The sequence below is a fragment of the Gopherus flavomarginatus genome, chromosome 17, assembly GCF_025201925.1.
Source record: "Gopherus flavomarginatus isolate rGopFla2 chromosome 17, rGopFla2.mat.asm, whole genome shotgun sequence".
Taxonomy (NCBI): Eukaryota; Metazoa; Chordata; order Testudines; family Testudinidae; genus Gopherus; species Gopherus flavomarginatus.
The window spans coordinates 13,154,081-13,177,589 of NC_066633.1; the positions used below are offsets into that span (position 1 = coordinate 13,154,081).

The following is a 23,509-nucleotide window of genomic DNA, read 5'->3' on the forward strand; positions in this document are numbered from 1 at the left end:
GGAGTATAAATCCTTACATGTGTGTATGGCTCCCAGTGCACATTAGAGTCAAGGGTCCAAAATCTGACCTCAGTTTCACTGGTGTAAATCTGGAAAAAGTGCTAAATCCTGATCACATTAATGTCAATGACAAATTCCCGTTAGCTGTAGTGGGTCCAGGTTTTGGTCCTAACACCACTGAATACACTCTAGATTTACCTTGGTGTAACGGAGATCAAACTGTTGAGTGCAAATCCTGGCACTAGTGCAATGGTGTGGGAAGTGACAGCATGAAGAGGCTAGAAGCATTACAGAAGCAATTCCTATAAGATGAAGGTGAATAACTCTAAGGCCTTGATGGAAACAAAATGGGTACAGGGTGAAGACACACATACACCATCACCTACAGGGGTGAAAGTAACTTAAAGGACTTACCAGTACTCCAGAGTCCTTAGGAAGGGGCGGGGCCTCAACTGGAAGAGGCGGGGCCTCTACCAGAAGAGACGAGGCCTTTAAATCCCCAGGTGTTTTAAATCAGGATTTAAAGGGTTCGGGGCTGGGACTGTGGTAGCAGCAACTGGGAGCCCCGAGCCCTTTAAATCACCCCCAGAGCTGCCAGCTGCAGAGGCCCTTTAAATCACCCCTGGAGCTACCAGCTGCAGAGGCGTCTGGGAGCCCCGGGGGTGATTTAAAGGGCCTGGGGCTCCAGCTGCTGCTACCACAGCAGAGCCCCAGGCACTTTAAATCACCATCAGAGGGGGCCCCAGCCTCTCGCAGAGCTTTAAATGGCCCTGGACTCCGCTGCAGTAGCAGCAGCCAGGAGCCCCGGTGGTGGAGCCCCAGCCCCGAGCCCTTTAAATCACTGCCAGAGCCCTGCCACTGCTACCCCATGGCTCCAGCACCGGGTTCGGGTGGTGATTTAAAGGGCCCCAGAGGGTAGTGGCAGTGGGAGCTCTGAGCCCTTTAAATCGCCACCTGAGCCGCGCTGCTGGAGCCCTGGGGTAGCAGTGGCAGCCGGGGGCTTGGGTGGTGATTTAAAAGGCTCAGGCTCTGGCTGCTGCTACCACCCCGGGCCCTTTAAATCGTCCCCGGAGCCCTGCTGCCAGAGCCCAGGGATAGCGATGGCAGTGCTTCGGTGGCAAGTTAAAGGGCCTGGGGCTGTAGCGGTGGCTGAGCCCCTGGCCCTTTAAATTGCCACTGGAGCCCCGCCGCTGCTACCCCAGGGCTCCAGCAGGCTCTGGGGATGATTTAAAGGTCCCAGGGTGGTAGCGGCTACCCCCGGACCCTTTAAATCATCCCTGGAGCCGTGCTGCCAGAGCCCTGGGGAGGTGGCGATGGGGCTCCGGTGGCTATTTTAAGGGCTGAGATGGTAGCGGCTGCTGCAGCCCCAGACCCTTTAAATAGCCGCCGGAGCCCTGCTGCCGCTACCCCAGGGCTCAGGGGATGATTTAAAGGGCCCAGGGCGGTAACTGCCGCAGCTGCCCTGGGCCCTATAAATCGCCGTCCAAGCCCCATCACCACTTCCCCAGGGCTCTGGCAGCAGGGCTCTAGTTGCAATTTAAAGGGCCCAGGGCTCCAGCCGCTGCTGGGAGCTCCAAGCCCTTTAAATGGCTGCCGGGGAAGCCAATCTGCCCCGGTACGGCGCACCGGCTCTTGCCAGTATGCTGTACCGGGGCATACAGGCTTACTTTCACCTCTGATCATCTAGGTCCTAGGACCTGGGGAATTCTGTTGCTTTCACCACTTGATTTCTTGATTGTTTTGCTATGAGATGTTTCTTCTTTTGCACCCAGCTCCAAACTTTTCTGACATTGCGAGGATGTGAGGAGCATTTTCTAGGTCTTATTCCTTTAGCTGCCATCCACATTGAAGTTACTTTCTTGGGTAGCAGAGAGATCGCATATGGGTGATGTATAAGGAGCTTCAGTAGGAGAGATTGCAGTAGGACTGGTTGGCTTGCCTGGGGGCTTAGCAATGGGTGTTCATCTCCTCTAAGTCACCAGTTCATTTGCAACCTGGAGCAGTAGTGACTGAAAGTTATTGCAATCTGGAAGCTGTTAGGTGATTTTCAGAATGCAAAATAACTTTATGGGTCTCAGCCAGATTCCTAATCAATAGGCATCTGTGTCACAAAAATACTCACCCCCCTCAATTAAGACTAACTGGCACCTTGGCTGTACAGGGAAATTGAGGTCTGAATACCATTTCTATCTTTGGTCCCTCTGGATCAGTGGTGGGAAGGGTATGGGAGCTCTGTTGCTGCCCAAGCTGTCCCTGTTCTGTCCATCCCGGAGAACATCAGTTTCCAGGACATCTTTCCCAGCATTACATTATATTGTAACAGATAATGTCATTTGATCTTTTCATTGGGGATCTGAGATATGTAGAGAAGTATACCAGTATACTTGGAAATTAATGGGACTTAGTGAGATAGCTGACTAAGGCCTGTAGGGCTATTATAATGGTCAGATCATCTTCTTTTGGCTTTGATTCCATCTGCCTATGAAATGTGTCAGCAGCATCACCATCTACAGTTGCTTCTCTGCCCTTGTGTTTTCCAGTTAGATTTTGGGATCTCTGCTAGCAGCCTGCCTGCATTTTCTTTTTCCTTTTCCCCTGTGAGGGATCACATTTCTCCATGTTTCCAGCTGAGGCAAGCATGACGTACACACCAGAACCCATACACAAGGGGGACGGTTACATACATAATACATTTCTATTAGAGTAGTCAGACATCTGCACTCTGCTTCGAGGTGAGGCGTTTGGTATAATGGCTCCCTCTCTTGATCACTTTTGGTATAGCAATACCGTACGCTTCCAACTAGCTCCCTTGGGCCAAATTCAGCTCTCAGTTACATTGATGTAAATCCCGATAAACTCCAGTAAAAACTCCATATCTTTCCCTGAGTAAGAGAGAGGAGAGTCAGTTTTTAGGGTTAAAGCCAAAAAATCCCCTGATTTCTAACCTCATCCATCTCTGAATACAGATTTCAAAATTAAGCTTAAATCCGAAAAAATCAGGGCCTAAATTCTGGGCACCTTGTTTTTTAGCTGCTTAATTGGAGACACTTTAAAGCATAATTAGAAAGCTCTTAGCCCTCCCACTCTGAAAATCAGGTCCCCGAAAGGTCTCAAATTGGTCATCCCAAAATTGAGGCATCCAAAATCATTCCTCACTTTTGAAAATTTAGGCCTCAGTTTTTAAGGTTTTCCCCACATGTTCGGCCACCCATTTCACCTGGGGTTTTGAGTAGTCAGAAGGACACTGGCTCGAATTTTCAATGATTTCTGTTAGTCATTTTCCATATAAAAGATCTTTAACTGACCCTCAAATATCCCACACCACTCCAACCACAATGGCTCTTGGTGCCAGAGAAGAGCCACTAGAACCCCACTTTGTGTTTTTTGTAACTACTATTATTTAAAAATTATCAAGAGCCCTTCATAGTGTAGGATGAAGTAGCAGGATGGATCAGGTGTGTCAGATCTTCTAAGACAGAAGGTGGTTTAAATTCCATTAATTCTTATGAGAAACTATCAACTTTTCTGTCAAATGATTGGCTTTTCTGCAGAAACTTGAAAATAAGATTAATAATGAAAATAAGACTTTTTAACCTGCAGTCATGACCACATCACTTTGTCTCACTTGATTTGTTTAAACTCAGGTTTAACAAAGAATAAAACCCCCAACTCAGTTGGCTGGTGGCATTTACAAGCAGATAGCTGTATGCTATAATGAGACCAGGAGTTGAGGTATCTGTGGTGAGAACAGCCACATGCCACAAATGGTAGAGAGCAGAATGGGATGGAGCTACTGTGGCTGGTCACTGGGAAATGCTCTCAGCGATTAATACACAAACTTGAGGGAGGGTGCACAGAACAGATACAGCACTGAGTGTGATATAAATGCCTAGACAAATTAGATAGGTAGACAGTTTGTAGCTGTGAGCACCCTGCTCAATCACTATTTGAAGAGATGATGGAGTCAGGCTGAGAGGGCCTGGGTGCTGACTGGCTGCTGGAGGGGATAGGGGAATCAGGCTGTCAGGGTGCCATTGCTCACTGATTGTCTTATGGGGTAGGGGAATCAGACTGTGAGGGCTTCCTTGCTGACTGACTGAAGGAGCAGAGGAGGTGGGCTGTGAGGGTCCCATTGTTGACTGAATTCTTGAAGGTATGGGAGAATTGGGCTGTGGCTAGTGCCCAGTTCCTGACTGACTTGAGGGACTGTGGGAATCAGGCTGTGTGGGTGACTACTTTTGTTGGATGGAAATAAGGGAAAACCACATGAAAAATAAGGGACATTGTAAGGGAACACCATTTCCCTTCACATATCGTATTTTTTTCTCAAATGCACATTTCTACTGCCCTCAGGTATACAATGTAATTATCATAAGTATCAATTTAATGTTTAAAATGGTTCTTATTTTTGATGGGTTGGACCCCTTGTGAAGCCACCTGATGCACTGAGATACCACTGAGTCTACCTGTTCTGCCAGCATGGGCCCCTTTTAACCTGTCTTGCTGAGCCAGGCACTTAAAACTTTCTCTAGCACAAATGCAGGCAGGGCCACACCCAGCTGCAGATCAGCTCTGGGAAGACTCAGCTTAGGGGACTTGCTGCAGCACTCAGATGTCCACTTCCCTTGCCCAAAGATATATTATGAAATTCGCCACCTCCCTCAATGTGGAGAGAGATGTGCATACTACTTAGTCCCCCAGGTAGAAATTACTGAAACTGGGTTTAATAATAAACAAAATTAATTTTATTAACTATAAAAGGCAGATTTTAAGTGGTAAAAGGGGTAACAAACAGAACAAAGCAGATTACTAAGCAAATGAAATAAAACATGCAAATTAAGCTGGTTTCACTAAAGAAATTGGTTACCAGTAGTATTTCTCACCCTAGATATTGTTGCAGGCAGTTTGCAAAGTTTCTGTGTCTCAGAGTTCCAGTTATATTCCTTTTCAGACTGGACCCGTCTCAGTCTGGACTCCCCGCTTACCTTCCCTTTTGCAGTCTTTCTTCTTGGGTCGACAGGCCATTGAGAGGAGGAGTCCTATTTGCCTTCCTCCCTACCCTTAAATAGGATTTACATAAGGTGGGAATCCTTTGTTCCCCAAACTTGACCCCCCCCTTCCCTTACAGTGGAAAGTTACAAGAAGTCCTGGGTAATGTTTTAGTATCAGGTGACAAGACCATCTGACGCTGTGGTATCACAGTGTCCATGAGTCAGTGGCAATATGGAGCGTCCACAGGAAGGCCAAGCTTTTCACAGTCCATTGTCCTTGCTTATTGGCCTTTCTGCCCTGTCTGGCTTTTCCATTGTTGTACCTGAAGTGTTATCAGTGGGCGTCATCCAAAGTAGCATAGCTGAAATACAGATACATAATCAATATTCCTAACTTCAGAAACAGAAATGACACAGGCATACACATTGGATAATCGCATTCAGTACATCATAACCTTTCCAACCATATCTCACATGAGCCATCTTGCATAAAGTACATCTCAGTTATGTCATATTCATATCATAAGAATATTTTCATAAAGAATATGGAATGACACATCGCATTATTATCAGTTTTAATACATTTCAATACGTCTTAAAATAAGAGATGGGTGGTCACCCTAAGGGGCAATTCAAGGAAATAAGAGAGGGTCCCTTAAAATAAAGGATGAATAGTCACTCTAGCCCTGTTGCTGACTGACTCCCTTGAGGGGATGGGGGAACTGGGATGTGAAGGCTCGATTGCTGTCTGACTCGTAATGTGATAGCTGAATAAACTGTTAGGCCCCTTTAGCTGGCCGACTCCTTAAGGAGATCAGGGAGTTAGTCTATAAGGGCACCATTGCTGACCAAGTCCTTGAGGGCATGGGAGAATTGGGCTGTGATTCCTCAGTTGCTGACTGACTCCTTGAGAGGATGGGGAATTGGCTTGTGAATGCCCCACTGCTGACTGAGTCCCTGAAGTGATGTGGGTGCTGTTGCTGACTGAGTCCTTGAGGTGATGGTAGAGCTGGGCTGTGAAGGCTCTGCTGCTGAGTAACTTCTTGAGTTGATGGAGGAATTGGGCTGTGGAGGCCCCTTACTGACTGACTCCTTGAGTTGATGGGGGAGCTGGATTGTGAAGGCCCTGTTACTGACTGACTCCTTAAGGAAACAAGGAAATTGGGCTGAGAGTGCCCAGTTGTTGTCTGACTTAATGAGGTGAAGTGGTAGGTAGGCTATGGTGTTGCTGTTGCTGACTGACTCCTTGAGGCAATGGTGAATCTGGACTGGGAGGGCCTTCTTGCTGACTGGATCCTTGAGGGGATGGGGAGTCAGGCTGTGAAGGCCTTTCCTTTTGATGACTGTTTTATGGGATGAGAGAATCAAGTTGTGGGGCTAGAGTGTAAGAGAGCCCTTGCTGACTGACTTCTTGAATGGATGAAGAATTCAACTGAGAGTCCTTGCGGGGAGCTGGGCTGTGACAGCTGTGCTGGCTGATTCATTAAGGGAAATAGGGAATTGGGATATGAATTCCCAGTTGCTGTCTGACTTATTGAGGTGTTGTGGTAGCTAGGCTATGGTGGTGCTGTTGCTGACTGACTCCTTGAGGGAATGAGGGAGTCAGGCTGTGAAGATCCTCTTGCTGACTGATTGCTTTCTGAGATGCAGGAGTCGAGTTTTGGGGGCTAGACTGTGAGGAATCCCTTGCTGACCGACTTCTTGAGGGGATGGGGAACTGGGCTGTGAGTGAGGGCCCATTTACTGGGTGACTGTTTTATAGGATGGGGAAATCAGGCTGTGAGGGTCCTGTTACCTACTGACATCTTAGGGAAATAGGGGAATCAGGGAGTGGGGGCCTCTGTCATAAACAGATAGCTAAGGGTTAATGTCTCTTTCACCTGAAGCACCTGACCAGAGGACCAATCAGGAAACTGGATTTTTTCAACTTTGGGTGGAGGGAATTTTGTGTCTGAGGTCTTTGTTGTCTGTCTGCCTGCTTTCTCTGAGCTTTGGAGAAGTAGTTTTACTTTCTAATCTTCTGTTTCTAAGTGTAAGGACAAAGAGATCAGATAGTAAGTTATATGGTTTCTTTTCTTTGGTATTTGCATGAATATAAGTGCTGGAGTGCTTTGATTTGTATTCTTTTTGAATAAGGCTGTTTATTCAATATTCTTTTAAGCAATTGACCCTGTATTTCGTCACCTTAATACAGAGAGACCATTTGTATGTATTTTTCTTTCTTTTTATATAAAGCTTTCTTTTAAGACCTGTTGGAGTTTTTCTTTACTTCAGGGAAATTGAGTCTGTACTCACCAGGGAATTGGTGGGAGGAAGAAATCAGGGGGAGATCTGTGTGTGTGTTGAATTTGCTAGCCTGATTTTGCATTTCCTCTGGGTGAAGAGGAAAGTGCTTTTTGTTTCCAGGACTGGGAACGGAGAGGGGGAGTCACTCTGTTTGGATTCACAGAGCTTGTGTCTGTGTATCTCTCCAGGAGCACCTGGAGGGGGGAAGGGAAAAAGGATTATTTCCCTTTGTTGTGAGACTCAAGGGATTTGGGTCTTGGGGTCCCCAGGGAAGGCTTTTCAGGGGGACCAGAGTGCCCCAAAACACTCTAATTTTTTGGGTGGTGGCAGCAAGTACCAGGTCCAAGCTGGTAGCTAAGCTTGGAGGTTTTCATGCTAACCCCCATATTTTGGATGCTAAGGTCCAAATCTGGGACTAAGGTTATGATATGAGTAGCAGCGGTTGGGATGATAGACAGAATCCAGAAGCCAGTAGGAATATTATATTTTTCTTTTCTCTGCTAAGGGCTTTTTAGCAGAGAGAAACAGTTGGTTTTAAAAGGGAACCAGAGAGAATTTTTTTTTCTGCTTTCTCTGGCAGTTTGTGGCTTGCATGATAAGCAAGAAACCATTAAGGTGCTATTAAGAGTCTTTTGTCACACAATAGCCCTCCCATTAGGAGGCAAGTACCAGCACTATATGCATGGAAATAAAGTGGTTTTTCTGGTTTCCTTTCATTGAACATTAGCTAGAGAGAGAAAGGGAAAAAAGCATTGTTGCTAGGCAGACTTCAGGAGGCAACAGAGAACCTGCAGTTCAGAAGATAAACACCGGAGGGCACCCCAACACAAGAAAACAGGAATCATGACTTCTAAGGCAAAAATTGAGGCCGAAGAGCAATTCAAAGAAGCTGAACACAGGCGACAAATGGAGATGAAAGAAAGAGAAGAACAAATCAAACAGGCAGCACACAAAAGAAAACTAGAAGAAGAAGAGGTGGCCTACCGAAAGAAACAAGCAGAAGAAGAGTTGGCCCACAGAAGGAAGCAAGAAGAAGAAGAGGCGGCCCACCGCCGAGACATGGAGAAACACCAAAAAGAAATGGAAAAACAACAAAAAGAATGAAAAGAAGGAAAAACAGAGAAAACATGAACTGGAGTTGGCAAAAGCTGGGCTGCATGTGCCAGCCAACCCTAACAACCCGGCGCCAATTATTGCTCCACAGCACAGGAAATTTCCCACCTACAAGGCAGGTGATGACACCGAGGCCTTCTTGGAAAATTTTGAAAGAGCCTGTCTTGGGTACAGCATCCCCGAAGACCAGTACATGGTAGAATTAAGGTCACAGCTCAGTGGACCTTTAGCAGAGGTGGCAGCTGAAATGCCTAAGCAGCAAATGCATGACTATAAACTTTTTCAAACCAAGGCCAGATACAGAATGGGGATAACCCCAGATCATGCGCGTCGGCGCTTCAGAACCCAAAAGTGGAAACCAGAGGTGTCATTTCCCAAACACGCCTACTACATTGCAAAAAACTATGAGGCCTGGATAACAGGAAACAACGTTCAAACCTTGGAAGAACTGCACCTCCTCATACAAATGGAGCAGTTCTTGGATGGTGTTCCTGAAGACATCACACGGTACATACAAGATGGAAAACCCAAAGATCTCGCTGAGGCGGGGGAGATTGGAGCCAAATGGATGGAACTGGCAGAAAGCAAGAAAGCTACTGTCAAGGGGAACGATTACCCCAGGGGGCACACAGACCATAAACCCTACAACCGAGGACAGCCAAAGACCCCACATACCACCCAAGTAAAGCCACAGACACCCTACCCTTCCACCTCACCAGTCTCCAGTAACTCACCTCGGCCCAGTGACCCATCAGATGGAAGATGCTTTAAGTGTAATGAACTGGGACATATCAAGGCCAACTGTCCAAAGAACACCATGCGAGTGCAATTCATTACACCACCATCACACCAAAGATCCCCAGGCCCAGATGCCTCTCAAATACCCTTGGAGCGAAGGGAAAATTTGAGAGTGGGCGGAAAGAAGGTTACTGCGTGGAGAGACACGGGGGCACAAGTGTCAGCTATCCACCAATCCTTTGTTGACCCCAAATTCATCAACCCAAAGGCCAAAGTTACAATTTACCCCTTCATGTCACAAGCTGTAGACTTGCCTACAGCTCAACTGCCTGTCCAGTACAAAGGCTGGTCAGGAATGTGGACTTTTGCAGTCTATGACAATTATCCTATCCCCATGCTACTGGGGGAAGACTTGGCCAACCAGGTGAAGCGGGCCAAGAGAGTGGGAATGGTTACACGTAGCCAAACCAGGCAAGCTTCCAGACCTATTCATGTTCCTGAGCCGTCCACAGAGGCCCCGTCTGTGTTACCAGAGACCCAGACAGAGGTAGTGGATCCAGATTCCATGCCAACCACTGAAACAGCCACAGCACCTCCAGTCCCAGGCCCGGAACTGGAACAGCAACCAGCACCAGCGATTGCAACCCCATCTTCAAACTCAACACCAGTGGGCGCCAGCGAGCCACAACTGGCAGAAGCAACAGACAGCCATACCCAAAAGGCTCAGCCAGAGCCTGAAATACCCTCAGGTGCACCAGCGGAGAGCGGTTCACCAGCAACGGAAACAACCCCATCACCTACATCGCTTCCAGAAGGACCAAGCCCAAGTCCACAGTCTGAGGAAGAACTGGTGACCCCAGCCTCAAGGGAACAGTTCCAGACTGAGCAGGAAGCAGATGACAGCCTTCAGAAAGCGTAGGCGGTGGCACGGAGCACCCCACTGCCTCTCAGCTCTTCTAATCGATCCCGGTTTGTTATAGACCAAGGACTTTTATACAAGGAAATTCTTTCTGGTGGACACCGGGAAGAATGGCAGCCGCAAAAACAGTTGGTGATTCCAACTAAGTACCGGGGGAAGCTCTTAAGCTTAGCCCATGATCATCCCAGTGGCCATGCTGGGGTGAACAGAACCAAAGACCGGTTGGGGAAGTCCTTCCACTGGGAGGGGATGGGCAAGGACGTTGCCAAGTATGTCCGGTCTTGTGAGGTATGCCAAAGAGTGGGAAAGCCTCAAGACCAGGTCAAGACCCCTCTCCAGCCACTCCCCATAATTGAGGTCCCATTTCAGCGAGTAGCTGTGGATATTCTGGGCCCTTTCCCAAAAAAGACGCCCAGAGGAAAGCAGTACGTACTGACTTTAGTGGACTTTGCTACCCGATGGCCAGAAGCAGTAGCTCTAGGCAACACCAGGGCTAACACTGTGTGCCTGGCCTTAACAGACATCTTTGCCAGGGTAGGTTGGCCCTCCGACATCCTTACAGATTCAGGGTCTAATTTCCTGGCAGGGACAATGGAAAAACTGTGGGAAACTCATGGGGTGAATCACTTGGTTGCCACCCCGTACCACCATCAAACCAATGGCCTGGTGGAAAGGTTCAATGGAACTTTGGGGGCCATGATACGAAAATTCATCAACGAATTCTCCAATAATTGGGACCTAGTGTTGCAGCAGTTGCTGTTTGCCTACAGGGCTGTACCACATCCCAGTTTAGGGTTTTCACCGTTTGAACTTGTGTATGGTCACGAGGTTAAGGGGCCATTACAGTTGGTGAAGCAGCAATGGGAGGGGTTTACGCCTTCTCCAGGAACTAACATTCTGGACTTTGTAAGCAACCTACAAAGCACCCTCCGACACTCTTTAGCCCTTGCTAGAGAGAACCTAAAGGATGCTCAAGAAGAGCAAAAGGCCTGGTATGACAGACATGCCAGAGAACGTTCCTTCAAGGTAGGAGACCAGGTTATGGTCTTGAAGGCGCAACAGGCCCATAAGATGGAAGCATCATGGGAAGGGCCATTCACGGTCCAAGAGCGCCTGGGAACTGTAAACCACCTCATAGCATTTCCCAATTCCTCACTAAAGCCTAAAGTGTACCATGTTAATTCTCTCAAGCCTTTCTATTCCAAAGATTTACAGGTTTGTCAGTTTACAGTCCAGGGAGATGATGCTGAGTGGCCTGACGGTGTCTACTACGACGGGAAAAAAGACGGTGGCGTGGAAGAGGTGAACCTCTCAACCACCCTGGAACGTCTGCAGTGGCGACAAATCAAGGAGCTGTGCACTAGCTTCGCCCCATTGTTCTCAGCCACCCCAGGACGGACTGAACGGGCATACCACTCCATTGATACAGGTAATGCTCACCCAATCAGAACCCCACCCTACCGGGTGTCTCCTCATGCCCAAGCTGCTATAGAACGGGAGATCCAGAACATGCTACAGATGGGTATAATCCGCTCATCTACCAGTGCATGGGCATCTCCAGTGGTTCTGGTACCCAAACCAGATGGGGAAATACGCTTTTGCGTGGACTACCGTAAGCTAAATGCGGTAACTCGTCCGGACAACTATCCAATGCCACGCACCGATGAGCTATTGGAGAAGTTGGGACGTGCCCAGTTCATCTCTACAATAGACTTAACCAAGGGGTACTGGCAAGTACCGCTGGATGAACCTGCCAAGGAGACGTCAGCATTCGTCACCCATGCGGGGGTGTATGAATTCAATGTCCTTCCTTTCGGCCTTCGAAATGCACCCGCCACCTTCCAGAGGCTGGTAGATGGTCTACTAGCAGGACTGGGAGAATTTGCAGTTGCCTACCTCGATGATGTGGCCATTTTTTCAGACTCCTGGCCCGAACACCTACTACACCTGGAAAAGGTCTTTGAGCGCATCAGGCAGGCCGGACTAACTGTTAAGGCCAAAAAGTGTCAAATAGGCCAAAACAGAGTGACTTACCTGGGGCACCAGGTGGGTCGAGGAACCATAAACCCCCTACAGGCCAAGGTGGATGCTATCCAAAAGTGGCCTGTCCCAAGGTCAAAGAAACAGGTCCAATCCTTCTTAGGCTTGGCCGGATACTACAGGCGATTTGTACCACACTACAGCCAAATCGCTGCCCCATTGACAGACCTGACCAAAAAGACCCAGCCAAATGCCGTTAAGTGGACTGATGAGTGTCAAAAGGCCTTTACCCAACTTAAGGCAACGCTCATGTCTGACCCTGTACTCAGGGCCCCGGATTTTGACAAACCATTCCTAGTAACCACGGATGCATCTGAGCGTGGTATAGGAGCAGTGCTCATGCAGGAAGCAACAGATCACAACTTCCATCCTGTCGTGTTTCTCAGCAAGAAACTGTCTGAGAGGGAAAGTCACTGGTCAGTCAGTGAAAAGGAATGCTATGCCATTGTGTACGCCCTGGAAAAGCTACGCCCATATGTTTGGGGACGGCGGTTCCAACTACAAACTGACCATGCTGCACTAAAGTGGCTTCATACTGCCAAGGGGAACAACAAGAAACTTCTTCGTTGGAGTTTAGCTCTCCAAGATTTTGATTTTGAAATTCAACACATCACAGGAGCTTCTAACAAAGTTGCTGATGCACTCTCCCGTGAGAGTTTCCCAGAATCCAGTAGTTAAAAAGTGTTCTTAAAATGTAAAAGTCCGTTAGTTATATACTTAGTAGTATATGTAAAGGTGCATGTGTTGTAGTAATCTGTTTATTTTAAAGTTCTAGAAGGAAATCGCCGCCAGTGAGCTTCCCCACTGTCTGCAATTTGGGGGGCGTGTCATAAACAGATAGCTAAGGGTTAATGTCTCTTTCACCTGAAGCACCTTACCAGAGGACCAATCAGGAAACTGGATTTTTTCAACTTTGGGTGGAGGGAATTTTGTGTCTGAGGTCTTTGTTGTCTGTCTGCCTGCTTTCTCTGAGCTTTGGAGAAGTAGTTTTACTTTCTAATCTTCTGTTTCTAAGTGTAAGGACAAAGAGATCAGATAGTAAGTTATATGGTTTCTTTTCTTTGGTATTTGCATGAATATAAGTGCTGGAGTGCTTTGATTTGTATTCTTTTTGAATAAGGCTGTTTATTCAATATTCTTTTAAGCAATTGACCCTGTATTTCGTCACCTTAATACAGAGAGACCATTTGTATGTATTTTTCTTTCTTTTTATATAAAGCTTTCTTTTAAGACCTGTTGGAGTTTTTCTTTACTTCAGGGAAATTGAGTCTGTACTCACCAGGGAATTGGTGGGAGGAAGAAATCAGGGGGAGATCTGTGTGTGTGTTGAATTTGCTAGCCTGATTTTGCATTTCCTCTGGGTGAAGAGGAAAGTGCTTTTTGTTTCCAGGACTGGGAACGGAGAGGGGGAGTCACTCTGTTTGGATTCACAGAGCTTGTGTCTGTGTATCTCTCCAGGAGCACCTGGAGGGGGGAAGGGAAAAAGGATTATTTCCCTTTGTTGTGAGACTCAAGGGATTTGGGTCTTGGGGTCCCCAGGGAAGGCTTTTCAGGAGGACCAGAGTGCCCCAAAACACTCTAATTTTTTGAGTGGTGGCAGCAAGTACCAGGTCCAAGCTGGTAGCTAAGCTTGGAGGTTTTCATGCTAACCCCCATATTTTGGACGCTAAGGTCCAAATCTGGGACTAAGGTTATGATAGCCTCACTGCAGACTGACTTGTTCAAGAAATGGAGGAAGTGGGATGTGAGAGTCCCACTGCTGACTGGCTTCTTGAGAGGATGGGGGAATTGAGCTATGAGGGCCCCATTACTGACTGGCTCCTTGCGGGTGTGGGAGATTTTGTCTGTGAGAACTCAGTTGCTGACTGACTGGTTTATGGGATAGAGGAATCACGTTTGAGGGGTCCCTTGCTGACTGATTTTTTGGGAGCATGGAAAAATTGTGCTGTGAGTGCCCACTTACTGACTGACACTTTGAGGGGTTGTGGGAATTGGGCTTGAGTACCCTGTTGATAACTGACTCCTTGAGATGATGATAGATCTGGACGCCTTAGGGGCTCCTTGCTGACTGACTTCTGAAAAGGATGGGGGCCCCATTGCTGAATAACTGCTAGAAGGGATAGGGCAGTCAAGTTGTGAGGACTGGATTGTGAGGGCCCTCTTACTGGCAGACTCCTGGAAGGGTTAGGGGAATTGAGCAGTAAGGGCCCCATTGCTGATTGACTTTTTGAGGGAATAGGGGAGTGAGGCTCTGAGGATCCCACAGCTGACTGACTCCTTCACCAGATGAGGATTTGGTCAGTGGCAGTGAGTGACCAGTTGCTGATCTTCTTCTTTCAGGAGAAGGAGAAGAAGTACATGCTGCCAGTGGATAACCTGAAGCTGCGGGATGTTGAGAAGGGCTTCATGTCCAGCAAGCACATCTTTGCTCTCTTCAACACTGAACAGAGGTACTGTCTTTTTCCCAGAGCATGCTGAGCTCTTTCCTAGAAGTGACCTAAATCACATCTCTGACTTCAGCCTTGTACAGTATTTTGGGGATATCCTGGAATGGGATAGCGAGTTACAGAGGAGAGGGAGTAGAGAGATGAGGGCCTCTCAGGAATGTTGTCCTGATAGGATGGACATCTCCTTAGAGGACAGTCATTAGGAAGAAACTCCTTTTAAAAGGAAACACTCTGGGATCCTTCCCTAAGCTCTTATAATCATGCCACTTACTTTCTTTGCTGCAGTGCATTGTGATCCCAGCTTTCAACTAGCCAGGCTGCCTATCCCCAGGGATCTCTGCCAGGGCCAGACAGCAACTATTTGAACCCCTCTTGTTTCTTTCAGTTGGATAATAAAGTTAGTCCCAAGAATTCATGAGCCCAGAGTATCAAGTGAAGAAATACATGATTGAATGTGTTTGGAAAGACAGTCTTGTCTCACACCTCCCAAGAGTGGTCTCTTCAGGACAGGGTTGGGGTCTGCTGGGGGATTACAGTGAGGAGAGCTAGGGTTAATAATGGAGAGTTAGTTCCCCCCCCCCTTCACCTTTTCATAGGGTGCAGGGGAGGCATGAGGATATTACCAGACGGTGAGAGGATAGTCTACTTTGTTACTGATGTGCAGACACACTAAGGATTTTAGAACACTGGTAGAGATGGAGAAGTGGTTGCTTTGGCATCTGGGGAAGGTTGAAGTAACATGTCTTATGTCTCACTTTTTAGGAACGTTTACAAAGACTATCGGCAGCTGGAGTTGGCGTGTGAGACCCAGGAGGAGGTGGACAGCTGGAAGGCTTCCTTCCTGCGTGCAGGAGTGTACCCAGAGCGTGTTGGGGTAGGTTGGGGGCTTGGTTTTCAGCAATAATGGGATGAGAAAGGGTGGCATACAAGTGTCTTAGGAGCAACCACTGAACTACAACCCCTTGAGTTAAACTGGACGCTATTGTGGGGGACCTTATCTCCATCACCTCCTGCTGCAGGGTAGAGTTGGAAGGCAGGCTGAACTTCTTGCCCTGAGCCTCCTCCGGTACGTGATACTTCTTCCCTTGATGGCGATGCACAGGGTATAACCATTAGCAACTTTCAAATGGGGGATAAGGGGTGGACCTCAAAGATAATCCCTTCTGGCTTCTATCCTCCCTATGGGCTGTAAATCTAGATACATGAGATTTCTCAGACAGACTGGGGAAGTAGCTCAGGTCTCCAGTGATAAACTCTGCTCAGGAGAGATGAGGAGATAGGAGGAGCAAGGTGAATGTAACAATAACACCTTGCTGAAGGCATTTCCATAGCCTTAGGACTTGTGCTTCAGCACAAGGAAGAAGGGAATGGCCAATAACACAATCATTTGAAACTGTTTAACGACTTCACTCCTAGATGGCAAGAGACTCCCAAACAGAGGCATAATGGTGGCCAGTGTAATTACTCATCAGTACCTTTACTCTATGGCCAAATTTGGAGCTCCATCTCCTTGCCAGAGCTGTGTTTTCCTATCAGGAAGGGGTTTTCTTATATTTTGCTTGTTTGATATCTTATTCCCCTACAGTAGAAAGGTCCCTTTTCTTAAATGTGTAGGATATGACCTACTGTGTTTCCTTGACATTTTCCTGCAACCCTTTAATGGCCGGTGTTGTGTTCTCTCAAAAAATTACCTTTAAAGCAGCAGTATTATTACATACCGTACTGTACACTCCTGTAGAGTTAAAGAGACATCCCTGAAACTTTTCCGTCTCTGACAGTGGGAAAAGTCATTATATATACTTACCTATTTGAGCCATGAAAATTACTCACCTGTCATTTTTTTCAGACAGTTGTGTTTCTGGTAGAGGTTCGTCCACCTTCTCTGCTAGACTTGAAGATGATTGTTTTTCTTGATTACTTTTTATCCTATAACCATTTGGTGGGAAAGGAACTGAGGGCTAAGGTCCCATTGGGCCATATCCAATGCCACTGAAGTTAATGGAAGAACTTCCAATGACTTCACCTATTGTTGAGGCAATGGGAAGATTTGGAATATTTTGTGCTGCTATGGGGCTGTTGTGATCCCTGTCCAACACTTAGGCCTGGTCTACACTATGCGTTTAAACCGATTTTAGCAGCATTAAACCGATTTAACGCTGTACCTGTCCACACAACGAGGCCCTTTATATCGATATAAAGGGCTCTTTAAATCAGTTTCTGTACTCCTCCCCAATGAGAGGAGTAGCACTAAAATCGGTATTACCATATCGGATTAGGGTTAGTGTGGCTGCAAATTGACGGTATTGGCCTCCGGGCGGTATCCCACAGTGCTCCACTGTGACCGCTTTGGACAGCAATCTGAACTCAGATGCAGTGGCCAGGTAGACAGGAAATGCCCCGCGAACTTTTGAATTTCATTTCCTGTTTGCCCAGCATGGAGCTCTGATCAGCACGGGTGGCGATGCAGTCCCAAATCCAAAAAGAGCTCCAGCATGGACCGTACGGGAGATACTGGATCTGATCGCTGTATGGGGAGACAAATCTGTTCTATCAGAGCTCTGTTACAGAAGACGAAATGCCAAAGCATTTGAAAAAAATCTCCAGGGTATGATACAGAGTCCACAGCACAGTGCTGCGTGACATGCGTAACAGAAAGCCAAAGAATCAAATGGACGCTCATGGAGGGAGAGAGGGGGTACCGAGGACTCCAGCTATCCCACAGTACCTGCAGTCTCCGAAAATCATTTGCATTCTTGGCTGAGCTCCCAATGCCTGTAGGGTCAAACACATTGTCCGGGGTGGTTCAGGGTCTGTCTCATCAGTTTACCCCCCCTCCCCCTCCGTGATAGAAAAGGGGAAAAAATCGTTTCTTGACTTTTTTATATGTCACCCTATGTATACTGCATGCTGCTGGTAGACACGGTGCTGCCGCAGTAAACAGTAGCATCCTCTCTCCACCCCTCCCCAGTGGCAGACGGTACAGTGCAGAAGGACTGATAGCCGTCCTCATCATGAGCTCATGAGTGCTCCTGGCTGGCCTCAGGTGAGGCCGCCCGAGGGCGCCTGGGTAAAAATAGGAATGATTCCCGATCATTCCCAGTAGATGGTACAGAACGGCTAGTAACCGTCCTCATCACAGCAACTGGGGGCTGAGCTCCATCAGCCCCCTCCCTTTCATGTGTAAAGAAAACATTCTGTACTGCCTGGACTATCATAGCAGCGGGATGCTGGGCTCCTCTCCCTCACACCACTTAATGTCCTGCCTGGACTATCATAGCAGCTGGAGGCTGCCTCCCCCTCATTTTATCTCAGTAACAAGTCAGTGTTTCTTATTCCTGCATTCTTTATTACTTCATCACACAAATGAGGGGGACACTGCCACGGTAGCCCAGGAGGGTTTGTGGAGGAGGGAAGCAACGGGTGGGGTTGTTGCAGGGGCACCCCCTAGAATGGCATCCAGCTCATCATTTCGGCGGCATCTGACACGGAGCGGCTGTGCTCTCTGGTTCTCTAGTACACTTGCCCCATATTCTAGGCAGGACTGACTCTATTTTTAGATACTATAAAGGAGGGATTGAGTCAGGAAGTCATTCCCATTTTTGTCTTTGCACCCCTGGCCAATCTCAGCCAGGGGCACCCATGACAGCAGCAGACGGTACAGAACGACAGATAACCATCATCTCATTGCCAATTTACAATGGCGCAGCAGACGGTACAGAACAACTGATAACCGTCTCTGCTGTCATGCAAAGGCAAATGAATGCTGCTGTGTAGCGCTGCAGTATTGCCTCTGGCAGCGGCATCCAGTGCACATACGGTGACAGTAAAAAAAATCTGAACGGGCTCCATGGTTGCCGTGCTATGGTGTCTGCCAGGGCAATCCAGGGAAAAAGGGTGCGAAATGATTGTCTGCTGTTGCTTTCCGGAGGAAGGAATGACTGACAACATTTACCCAGAACCACCCACGACAATGATTTTTGCCCCATCAGGCACTGAGATCTCAACCCAGAATTCCAAGAGGTGGAAGAGACTGTGGGAACTATGGGATAGCTACAGAATAGCTACCCACAATGCAACGCTCCAGAAATCGATGCTAGCCTCGGACCATGGACGCACACCACCGAATTAATGTGCTTAGTGTGGCCGCATGCACTCGACTTTATACAATCTGTTTTACAAAACTGGTTTATGTAAAATCGGAATAATCCCGTAGTGTAGACGTACCCCCAGGCACAAAACCCCATGTGAGGAGACAGTAACAGGAGCAGCTATTGCAGATAAGTAACTTTCCCATGACATCCATCTTTAATGAGTCATTTTCCTTTGCAGAGGTTCCATTTTGATCATTTCAATTTAGTTAATGACCCGCTCAGCCTCTGTGGCCCAGGATGACTTAGTCCCTTTGACCTGTGTTTTGGATTGGGTTTGGTCTTATTTCCATTTAATGCTATAGTAGATGCTTCTCCTGCCTCTGAGACCAACTAAAATCTGTTTTTTATTTTTGTCACTTTTGTTTTTGTGTGTGCTCAAACTGACCTGCCAGGAAAAGGACAAAGTAAGTGACACCCCTTCTGCCTGTACTGCCCCTCAGGGGCTCTTATCAACTAGTTCTGATTTACTCGATTTTCTTTTTCAATTTCTTTCTTCTTTTTTTTCCCCTTTGTCATAATCTCCTGGGAGGCAATCACTTGTTCTCCCTCTGTCTTTGCACCTCCTGTCAGATCATCTGCTGTTTGTTTCCGTTCTTGGCTTGGGTTTTCCTTTTTCTCTTTTTATTCCCCCTCTTTGGTATTTGATTTCTGAGTCTCATCAGAGCTTTATTTTTGGCATTTTATCCTCTTTTTCAGAGTCATCATGTTTGATTTCCAGCACCCTAACCCCATGTTTCTCAGACCGTGAATCCTTCCATCCCTTTGGGGATACATACAGTCCTTCCAGCTGAAGCTCAAACAAAAAAGCCCTGGGGGAAACAAAAGAAAATTTCCCTTTTCTTGATTAATTGTTTTCACTCAAATTGGAGACAATATTGTGCTTCACTTCATGTCCTAAACTGCGGCAAGTCTATCAAAATGGGACAGTGTGAGTGAGGGAAACTTAAAAATAAGATGAGTAACATTTTAAATAGCACATTGAAACACACACAGCAAAATCTTTCATGTTTTGGAATTAATTCTGAATGGATGAGTCTTGGCAGGTGTGCTATTGTGTTGCTGTGCCCTATTGGTTAACAAATTTAATTCTAGAGATAGCTGTATGCTGTATTTCTGTTATGGGTGCAAGGATTTCTTTCTTTCTTTCTTTCTTTTTCTTTCTTTCTTTCTTTCCAAAGTGGTTTAATTTGGAAAGAGGTTCCTGTGTTTAATGCACAGGACTTGGAGTTAGAAGACATGGTTCTTTTTGTCTGAGCTGTTCCACTGACGCATTATATGACCTTGAGCAAAGAACTTCATTTCTATGGGCCTCAGTTTCCGCACCTGTATAATGGGAGTGAGGGTCTCTTACTTCACAGAGAGATTGTGAGGATTAATTAATGTTTGTTGATCCTTAGAGCTGAATTGAGCTCAGGCATGGAACATTTTAGCCCAAATGGAGAATTTTTCAGAAATTTATAAATGTGAAAACAGGAGGTTATAGTGCAGGGATCAGCAACCTTTGGCTCGCGGCCTGTCAGGGAAATCCGCTGGTGGGCTGGGATGGTTTGTTTACCTGCAGTGTCTGCAGTTTGGCTGATTGCAGCTGCCACTGGCCGTGGTACGCTGTTTCAGGCCAATGGGGGCTGCGGGAAGCGATGCGGGCTGAGGGATGTGCTGGCCACTGCTTCCCGCAGCCCCCATTGGCCTGGAACGGCGAACTGTGGCCAGTGGGAGCTGCAATCAGCCGAACCTGTGGACACTGCAGGTAAACAAACAGTCCTGGTCTGCCAGCGGATTTCCCTATCAGGCCATGTAACAAAGGTTGCCAATCCCTCTTATAGTGAATAATCCCAACAGAACTTTAACTATTGAATAATATAGGGTTCAATCCTGTGGACCCAGGTCTTGATTCTCCATTGCCCTGCACATTTTGTAGTCATTTACATGATTGCAAAGTGAATGTGAAGTGGGTGTAAAATGCTACCAAATCTGAGTGGTCTCACAGGACATTCACAATATCTACACTAGGTGCAGAGCAACAAAAATTGAACCCTCTTTTTCACATGTGAGTATCCTCACTGAAGTCAATGGAACTACTTATGTGGTAAGGGACTGCTGATGTGACCAAGAGTTGCAAGATCAGGTTCAAAGTTCCTAAAGCATTTTGGGAGCCTCTAAGATTAAAGCTGCTATAAATGTGTAAGGTATTAATGTTAAAAATATTAATACCAATCTTCATAATACTTGGACGATTCACTGTATGGAATCCTGAGGGAAATGACTTGGCAAGCAGAATTTGCATTAATAAATCCCATTCCAAATATGTAAATTTTTAAAATGTTTCCTACCCTGGAGATCCTGTCCCAGTCAAGGGAGGCCTGACTGTTTCTTGTGCTGCCACGTTTGAGTATTCCACCTATTGTAACTCAGGGACTGGGCCAATAGGGTCTAACTCCTCAAGGCAGAGACTTGGCATAGTAGCCAATCTGAGCAGGGTGTTCACTCACATTTTCATTAGGGGTAATTTCTTCCTGCCCACAAGCCAGCTACCCTCTTCCTTTTCTCCTCCTTTGTATCAGCTGCAAATGGTGCCCTCACACAGCAACTGCAAGACTGAGTACACTTTTCTTGAAACTATCACTGTTCCTATAACCACCGTTAGCACCCAGAAACTCCAGTGGTGAGCACATTAGGTACCTATATGGATAGATAGACACTAAGTGGTGCTAAAGAGCTATATAAATTGCATCCTCACACCCTAGTCCTGCATATGAGGGCAATTTGAGAGTCAGCCTGAGCTGGCTGATAGAACTAGAATCTAACGCTTCTCTCAAAGGTTACCATCCTTGTCATTGTGAATCAGTCCACTTAGGCATTCTGAGTCATAACATGTAAGCATGAATACATACAGATCTGCATGTGCCTGCACACACACACACATAGACACACACATGCAATTATATTGTGTTTGCAGTGCATTTTATATTCACCTACTCTTATATACACACTGGTGCATTTATGTTCACTCACCGGCACAAACACTGGTATGTTGGTGTTTATTCCCCTCCACACACATTAGTGCATTGGAGATCACTTTGTGCACACAGACTGGGTACAGTTTTGTTCACATGCATGGTAGCTGGTGACAACAATTTAAGGAGGGCAGCATGCTGCTAAAGATCAACTTGTGAGTAAACTGGCTCTGCATTACTCCAATAACCAACTGTAGTGCATTGAAATAGGACAAAATGATACAAACATGGAACTCAGATTCATGGCCCTTCCTCTAAATTGAGCTGGGAAAGGGTTACCTGGCTATACAAGCTGAGTACTGTATTGGGAATTACAGCTCAGAAGAAAAGTCAAGTTGTATCCCATGTTGCTGCATGAAGTTCCCCCATGTCTCCCTTGTCGTCTCACATTTGCTTTTTGGCCCCTATGGTATATTAAGAATTGATCTGTCTCTTTCCAACTGCTGCTTCTCTCTTTTGCCCTCCCTCTGTAGGCAAATGAGACAGAGGAAAATGGATCTGACAGTTTCATGCACTCCATGGATCCCCAACTGGAGAGACAAGTGGAAACAATCAGGAACCTGGTGGACTCCTACATGGGAATTGTCAACAAAACCATCCGAGACCTCATGCCTAAGACCATCATGCATCTCATGATAAACAATGTACATATCGCCCTGCTAAGCCCATTGGGAACTGTGGGAGAACTGGAAAGATAAGAGAAGAAAGAGAGAAAGACATGGAGAGGAGGAAAAAAGAGGAAAGATGAGAAATATGGGTGGACTAACAGGATAGAGGTGGAAGAGAGAGAAGGGGAGGAGAGAATATGAGACAGAGAATGATTGAGATGGGGAAAGAGAGGGGGCCTTCGCAGGAAAGATGATTCAGATGGAGGCTTTGATGGCTGTGATTTTCTGTTTCTTCTGCTCTGGTTACAGACGAAGGATTTTATCCACTCAGAGTTGCTGGCAAACCTCTACTCCTGTGGAGACCAAAACAGCCTCATGGAAGAGTCAGTGGAGCAGGCCCAGCGACGTGATGAGATGCTGCGCATGTACCATGCCCTGAAAGAGGCACTCAGCATCATCGGGGATATTAACACCAGCACCATCAGCACCCCTACACCCCCACCGGTGGACGACTCCTGGCTGCAGGTGCAGAGCATACCATCTGGACGCAGGTACCAGAGGCTCAAGGGTAGTGCCCCATGGACCTGCCTGATGCCTCTTTAGGGGCTAGATGGGGCCTCCTGCTAGAATATGAAGCCTCATGGGTGCTGAAGATTCTGGGGTATTGGAAGTTAACACGAGGGTTGCTGAGGCCTTGAAAATAAAATAGCAGCTTCTAGGGCTTTGTGTAGGTGAATTAGGCTGCCAAACCCTTGAAGGTTATATGGAGGTTGGAGGAGTCTTGAAGGCAAACGGAAGGATTGAAGGGATATGGAAGGTGACTTGGGGGCTAGAAGGGTGCTGAAGGCATTGCGGGGTTTGGAGGGCTACTGCACATGCCTGTTGCTGCAGTTGAACTTCTCTTTGGTTGTTTGGTAGGTCTCCCACGTCCAGCCCTACACCACAAAGGAGAGCTCCCGCTGTTCCACCAGCCAGGCCTGTATCTCGAGGTCCAGCTCCTGGACCTCCTCCTGCTGGTGGACCCACCCTGGGTGGTGCTCCCCCTGTGCCCTCCAGGCCAGGTGCCTCCCCTGATCCTTTTGGGCCCCCACCTCAAGTTCCATCTCGGCCAAACCGTGCTCCTCCTGGTGTCCCCAGGTAAGTCCTGAGACACTCATGCAGAGGGAGAGATCTGGGTTTAAGGTGGCAGCTTTGGTAATGCC

General features: G+C 47.1%; 1 protein-coding gene across 5 annotated transcripts in view; it reads left to right on the forward strand.

The window, feature by feature from the left end:
* Positions 1 to 23,509, forward strand: part of DNM1 (dynamin 1) — a 112,191-nt gene that overhangs the window by 77,810 nt on the left and 10,872 nt on the right. For 3 of the 5 annotated variants that reach the window (XM_050927095.1, XM_050927098.1, XM_050927099.1), the window contains exons 16-21: positions 14,428 to 14,537; positions 15,297 to 15,408; positions 19,078 to 19,089; positions 22,173 to 22,343; positions 22,617 to 22,858; positions 23,226 to 23,444. In XM_050927095.1, coding sequence (XP_050783052.1) covers positions 14,428 to 14,537; positions 15,297 to 15,408; positions 19,078 to 19,089; positions 22,173 to 22,343; positions 22,617 to 22,858; positions 23,226 to 23,444 — 866 coding nt within the window. Of the gene's footprint in view, positions 1 to 14,427; positions 14,538 to 15,296; positions 15,454 to 19,077; positions 19,090 to 22,172; positions 22,344 to 22,616; positions 22,859 to 23,225; positions 23,445 to 23,509 lie in introns of those variants that run through there. The other 2 variants (XM_050927097.1, XM_050927094.1) reach the window with 2 other exon arrangements.